The 7146-nt window shown below is 41.2% G+C and overlaps 1 protein-coding gene across 1 annotated transcript; it reads right to left on the reverse strand.

The window, feature by feature from the left end:
• Positions 1-452: 452 nt before the first annotated feature.
• On the reverse strand, positions 453-6602 carry LOC127294524 (acyl-CoA-binding domain-containing protein 4). Its single transcript, XM_051324357.2, has 16 exons — positions 6368-6602; positions 5825-5945; positions 5278-5356; positions 5033-5191; positions 4831-4908; positions 4619-4723; positions 3710-3776; positions 3535-3596; positions 3309-3448; positions 2941-3067; positions 2757-2871; positions 2492-2580; positions 2048-2131; positions 1117-1872; positions 980-1039; positions 453-822 (listed from the first exon to the last, which is right to left on the reverse strand). The coding sequence occupies exons 2-16, from the start codon at positions 5869-5871 to the stop codon at positions 742-744; spliced, it is 2049 nt and encodes a 682-aa protein (XP_051180317.1). The 5' UTR covers positions 5872-5945; positions 6368-6602; the 3' UTR covers positions 453-741.
• Positions 6603-7146: the final 544 nt, after the last annotated feature.

The raw sequence follows: 7146 nt of genomic DNA on the forward strand, positions 1-7146 counted from the left end.
CCATGGGCCTAAAGCCCAAGCCCATAACAAACTCCAACAATCTTACCAAATAGAGCTACCCTTTCAAAATAAGTTTTAGAAACAAGCATGTGAACATTGTTAGCGGAAATCTACGTTTGACCTTGGGAGCATATGCTTACTGAACAAAATATTTCAAAATATCAAAAAAAATCTGAAAAAAATGTTGTGCATACATGTCAACATTATATGTGTGCATGCGAAGTTTCGTGGGAAACTGATATTTTTGTGTCTTGTGTAAAAAAGATTTAAAAAATATCTCATGAAAAGCTTTGTTCAAGCACCAAATTTTGTCTTTTTTGCACACAACACAAAAAGTGTCAGTTTCCTCAAAATGACTTTCAAAATATAAATATCAAGATGTATGCATCAATTTCTTGTTCGGATTTTTTGACATTTTAAATTACGTTTAGAAGTCATTTCAAAAACCGGGGTGCCAAAACGCCTTATCCATCATTATTAGATCATACATGATTGCACGAATCAATCCATTTGGGTCTTTAATAACATTATTGAGATTACAATCTCTATGATGAGAACATATTATGGATGTTTGGTTCGTTACCGCACTTTGGTCGCCACAATATAAAGTGGATTTGACAACCTAGGTGTCACAAAGTACAGTAGCCAACCAAACACACACTTAATGTTTCGATGGACAAATAGGCATCCAAACAATTAATTTACATCTGGATGCTGGACAAACTCATCACCATGGAAGACCTAGATGTTCTGAGGTTTTCTCGGTGTAGGTGACCTTCCATCCATTGTTTGCAGCCTTTGCTTCAGATGGAACACTTCAACCTGGTGAAGTAAATGTCAACAGCAGTCTTGCACAGTCACAAGATGCAAATGCAAGTAAAATTGGGTATCAGGATGAGAATCCTGATAATGGAAACTACCACTGGCTAAAATTTGTATTAATCGGGAAGAACCTGAAAGATACACTTTTAAAATTTACCTGGAGCTGGAACGCCCTTGCACGCTCTCCTGCTAGAACTCCACGGGTCGAGTGCAGCTCCTGTTTAGGAAGAAAACAGGGTCATTACTACAGCGAAAACGCCAGCAGATGGAGAGATTATAGGGATAATTTCTTGCCTTCTGGTTCTCATCCATGACGGCCTTCAAAAAGGCCACTTCACGCTCCAGCCGCACATTGTCAGCATGGACAGTGTTTGAGGCACTGTTTGAATCTTCTTGTGCCAATTCTAATCCTATCACCTTCTCCTTCAGCATCTCGACTTCCCTGTCCCTCTCTGCTAGCCTCTTCTCTAGCTCTTCCTTGCTGTCAATAACAAGAGACAAGTTCTTCTCTGCTTCGTCTTTGCTCGCCATTGCAGCCGAAACTTTCTCTTCCAACGCCATGTTTCTCCTGGCCAGGTTTGCGATTTTTGTATCATGCTGATGGTTAATGTCTGATGAACTTCTACCCAACCTCTTCGCTTTAGCATCAGCATCTGGAGAATGATATGTGTCGCTCCGCTGCTTTTGGTTTGCAAAGGATGGTAGCTCAGAACAATCGTCAACATCCTTGTACTTGTCATCATCGATTGGCTTCTGCAGTTTTTGTGCCAGGCTGCATTCCTCCTCCTGACGGAACTGCCTGCGGAGTGATGAGCTGCCCAGATTCGAGTTTTGTAGCAGTGAATCAGGAATCGATTTCCTCCCAGATGAGCTCTCCACTGTTGTCGCAAGACTGTGTCTTGCTACTGAATTAACAGGTTCACAGTTGTTGAGGTGATCGGCAAGTTCCTTAGAGCTAGGAGGAGAGTCCTCATACATTAACGGTTCTGCGTCAGGAGCAGACCGCCAGCTGAAACAATGTTCATTTTGCAGCACTACTAGGACTTCGACCTTCGAAAACACAATAGTTTCAATTTAGGAATTGTAAAGCGAATACAAAAAAAAACAGTAGAACTATAATTTAAAGAAAATATCAGAAACCCCCCTTGCAACAAAAGAAGAATGATTTCTAAAACCCCAAATGCGAAAGTAGGCTGCTCTTCCACTTTAAAAAGTTAGTATTTACCTTATCAGATGGCTCCTTCTTGTTTCCTCCAAACGAAACAAGAACAATCTTATCCCTGTAGTACAACGGAACCATGCTGAAACCCTGCACGAGTTGCATCTTCAATGTTTAGCAACTAGAAAAAATGGAAGGACTGGAATAACAATATTTTGAATAGGATTTGCTATTGGGGAGAGTGTTGTTTCATTGTTTCCTCTGACATGAGCACCACACCAAAGTTGAGATGGTCTTGTACTTCAGTATGGTTACATAAAAAATCAACAAAGACTAGCTTCAATTTCCTAGTAAGTGGGGCATTCAACTCTGTACGATATCTAACATAATCGAGTATAACTCTAAACAATCATAAATGTTGCATTTCTCTAGAATTCAGGAAGGTTGCAGATGGTACGGTATCGACCTTCCTATACCACTTAGATTCCATCAAAGATGACTTGCACTTACTTTCTTGGTAGTAATTGAGGAACTAGGAGGTACTACACAAACGGACCACTTGGATTCCAGGACATCGAAGACCCAGGTTTCAGGATGACCTGATAGAGATGGAAGATTTCTTATTAGAAAATGAACATGAGCCATGATTCCAAATGAAGCACTTATTTTAAGAAATGAACACAGTTTTGGTTATGGCTTACAGATTAAACTGAACTAGTCATATTGTCATATTATATACAACTACTTGAATGGCAACATAGCATAACAAACTTACGCTTTTTCTTGCTTCCACCCCCTGCTATATACCATTTAGTCCCACAGAGAGCTCCACAGCAACCTGCTCGAGGTGATGGATGATGACCATGTGTTTTCACTCTTGACCATACCATCTAAAAAGATTGACTTCATTTCAGTATGATATTAACAAGAAAAAATAGCAGAAACCTGATTGAACTTACTGTTTCGAAGTCTAGAGCATGAACATCATTTAGGGTCTTGGATTTTGACTGGCCTCCAAAAATCAGAAGAATTCTATCATCGTAAAGTGCAGCCACATGATTCGATCTTGGAGAAGGTCCAGCACCTCTAAAACATGAACATGTAGTTATTAGTAGAAAAAAATAGCACAGCAAAGTAAGAGAACAATTCAAACATCAACGAGCTTCAAAGCATGGACTGTTAGTTAAACCACACTAGTTTTGCAGAAACCTATGGATAGGCATTGTGGACTAACCAGGTAATCAACTGATAAACGTTCTTGCTTAGGTTTGTTTTTATGTCTATTGACATCATACTACGTCTTAGTTCTAGACAAAGAATGACTTACTTATAGTTCAATGGAAGCCATGTTAAAGACTTCAGATCAAGCATATGAAGGTCATGCAGTTTCTTCCCTTTAGTATCCTCTCCACCAAAGAGGATCAAAACAGGGCCTGCTCTAGTCACTGTATGGCCACTTCGAGCTACCTGAAATTAGCGATCGAGGAACAATCACTAAGTATTTTGCAACGAACACTTTAATCATTGTATAAATCAATGTTCAAATATGTAACCGGAATGTCGCCCTTCGCTTCCATATGCAACCAGATCTCCGTTTCCGAATTGAATGTCCATACTGCAGTAAAATAAATGATGAACTCCAAATTATTTCGGCTGGAAGTTTAACACTGAATCAGATAGTAAAATAAATCAATATGATTTTTTTAGAATTAAATAGGGCAATCTGACCTGTTATCCGGTCAGAAGGTGGCTCGCTTTTTCCTCCGACAAGAATGACATTCTTGCCCCATGGAACCTATAATAAAAAAAGGTATTTTCTCATTTAAGTCATAGATCAAGCAAGCACTGTAAGAAAGAACTGCAAGGTACTTCATTCAAAATAGACGACGTTTTAGATATGGACAGTTTCCACAATGCAACTTTGACCATTGTTTTTACATGCACATGTTATTAGAAAATTATAAGTATATGTTTTGAAAAAAAATCATTACAAATTCCATGGTACAATTTTTACCCAACAAATCTAAATTGTTCTTTTAATTTGTTGTCAAAGATAAAGAAGTATGATTTAATGCTTCAAAAGTAATGTATTTTGGAACAGAGGAAGTGAGATTATTGAAAGGTGAAAGTCACAATGATTGTAACAACCTAGGCCAAAATTGACTTGAAGCCCAGCCCTCACCTAGGACGACAGCCCACAGGCACAATTTTGTAGTGTTATGAAGTGTATAAGTGGATTGCACTAGCCTTTCCATCAGTTTTGACTTGCGTTGGCTAGTGCATGAAAGTTGACATGTAGCACCTCACTTGGGTTTTTGTATTAATTCTGCTAAAGTTTGAAGTGTTAACCATGAAATGCTACTATTGGGCAAACAGGTATGTTACTATGCTAGTGCAATATAAACTAGCAACATGCCGCAGTGTTACAACTGCAAACAGAATGAAAAACTTGGAATGCTAATAATCAATCTTTACATACTTTCCTTATTTAACGAACCTTTGCCTACTTCACCAAAAGGCTATGCCATTACAACTTCCAGCAAATTTGTAAAGATAAGGGACAAGTCTACGACATCATGTAATAAATAAAAAAATCGAACGGGGTAGTTAGAAAACATTGAGCTGCAAGAAGCATACCAGACAATGACCTTTGCATGGTCGAAACTTCGGAGAACGTCCACCTGGTGATGCACGAACTTTAGAAGCCACAGAATCCCATGTAAGTTTGTCTAGGCTCAATATCTAAAGTATATATTGGAAAAATGATATCACAAAGTTAGCCTCAAAACTGATATAAGGTTATGTAACATGAACAGATGAGCTCCCTCATGCAACACACCATCAACTACCTTTGTATCATCCAGCAAATGATGACCGGCATCACCACCGAAGACTATCATTTTGCTGCCTACCATGGCTGCTGCATGCTGTTTGAAATGGTGAGCAGATGAATGTGTTATATTTTATAAAGGCTTCAGTACAGAAACTAATAATGATGAGAACACTGCAACTTCTTTTACACTTCAAAGAGTTTTTAAGATGGTTTATTACATCAAAACGAGGGCTCGGTTTATCCCCCTCTGTTGACAATACCGCCCAATTCTCCGAGTTTTCAAATGCACGACCATTGAGATCAAAAGTATCAGACGAACAGCGCCAAGCAAGGTCATCTGGACGCCCACTCACTGACGTAGCCACTAGCTCTTCTTCCTGAACAAACCGCAATAGGCCAGTAACCGTTTAAATACATCACAACAGTAAAAACCATGTCAAATAAGTCAAGAAGAATAGCTCACGTTGGGATGACTGTGCCGCTTGGTAGGCCGAGCAGGACTCCGGGAGCCATGGAAAGGATCATGAAGATGACCCTTCAGCCTATAGAAATCACAAGACAATGGAAAGGTGAGAGCAGACAGAAGGAATTTACGTAGAGACATTGAAATAGGGAAATGGAGCTGGAGGGTGAATGGCTCTATTTCAGCACATTAACAAAAATTTCAACCTTTTCTCTTCAGAAATAAGGAGAGGAATGAACACAAACTCACATAACAGTTCAACTCTTTTCAGTATCTGCTCTTTGCTCAGGCCAAAAATTTCTTGAGATGGACAAAGACAACATATCTCTCATGTAACTCACCAAAATCGTCTAAATTCGCTGGTCACACCCAATCATATCAGCAAACCTAGTTATGGTACCTTCCTAAGACGAAATCTATGAAAACACATAGAACCAGAGACGAGCCCAGTATAACTAAATGCTAAGGGACAAAAATAAACGGGTCGTAAAGAACAGGGGAAGCTAGATTTACGGGCCAAATCCGAAGGAAGGGGACCAAATTTCACCTTCCCAGCTTAATCCGGCGACGAGAGAAGCCGAACATCTTCGGCATTGTGGCCTCTTGAGCCCCAAATTATTTTCTCAGAAACGGAACGGGTAAATCCTACTAGCCCAAACTCTGCTCACCTGCAAACACGGAACACTAGGGTTAGTCGAGTTGGTTGAGGACGAAAAATATTATCATGTGAAATTTACGGGGGGAAAGGCAATCTTTTTTTGTTTCCAAAAAGATATTGCCGTGGGAACTTGGGAAAGAACAGCAAGACATCAAGAAATTCAGGGGAAAAAGGACAGCGACCTTGTGTGCACGGGAACCAACCAATAAACTAACTAAGCGACGACATGACAGAAAAAAATATTCAGCAAACACCTCCTCTTCGATTTTGCCAAGAAGACACCGCATTTGTTTGAGTTGAGCATCTCAAGAACGAGACCCACCATCGGGCATTGGCACTTTGGCAGAGCCAAGAAGTAGCCGGCGCATAAAAGTAAGCGAATAAACAAAACGCAAAGATTTAGAGAGAGAGAGAACAAAAATTACTGCCTACTTGTTCTTGGACCGGAGCCGGAGAAGAAGGCAGTAGGAAGAGCCAGATGAGTGTAAATGGAGGGAGGCCCTGTAGGCAACTACCGAGCGAGCGGCGGCGACAGTGACATTGACCTCCCTCTGAGGGTGAGAGTGAGAGTGTTGAGATGGGAAAGGGATGGGGGAGGGGGAGAAGCCTCTGAACTGGGCCTCCGTGTGGAAAGTTTTACAGGAGGTGTTGTTGTGGACCTCGTGGTGTGGTGTGCCATGGCAGGGCAGCACAGCCATGGAAAAGGCGATTCACTTTACTGTTACAGTGCATGAGAGACGAAATTTACACTTTACAGCCTCCCTCGAGTTTTTGTTTTCTTCTTCAGATATTTGCGTTCATTGACTTCAGGTCTGCCTCCTGTGAAGTCAAAACTTTACTTAGGGCATCTCCAGCGGGGCGACGCAATACGTCCGTTTGCGTCTGCGCGATAAAAAACGCCCTCCAGCGGGGCGACGCAAAACGTTCGCAGTGTCCGTTCTGACGCAAACGTGGACTAAATATGCGCTAGGAATACGTCTCTGCGGACGCGTCCGTTTGTGTCCGGTTGGGCTGCATGCAGCCCTCTCTCTCCTCCTTTAATCATGCATGCGCTTATTCCTAGCCACACAAACAGAATCTTTCTCTCTCTCTCCTCTCTAATCACGCATGCGGTCAAATAAATGCGTCTCTGCCGCTGGAGAAGGGGCAGACGCATGCGGACATGCGGACGTTTTTTGTGTCCGTGCCCGACGCAAACGGACATAAATATG

The sequence above is a fragment of the Lolium perenne genome, chromosome 4, assembly GCF_019359855.2.
Source record: "Lolium perenne isolate Kyuss_39 chromosome 4, Kyuss_2.0, whole genome shotgun sequence".
NCBI lineage: Eukaryota > Viridiplantae > Streptophyta > Magnoliopsida > Poales > Poaceae > Lolium > Lolium perenne.

Excerpts from the sequence above, each read along its gene's own strand:
- LOC127294524 (XM_051324357.2), bottom strand. The coding sequence starts at position 5,871 with ATGCCGAAGATGTTCGGCTTCTCTCGTCGCCGGATTAAGCTGGGAAG. Across the intron at positions 3,068-3,308 it reads TGGCTTCCATTGAACTATAA|AGGTGCTGGACCTTCTCCAA; the intron begins GTAAGTCATTCT and ends TTCATGTTTTAG. Across the intron at positions 2,132-2,491 it reads CCTCAATTACTACCAAGAAA|GGTTTCAGCATGGTTCCGTT; the intron begins GTAAGTGCAAGT and ends CAACTCGTGCAG.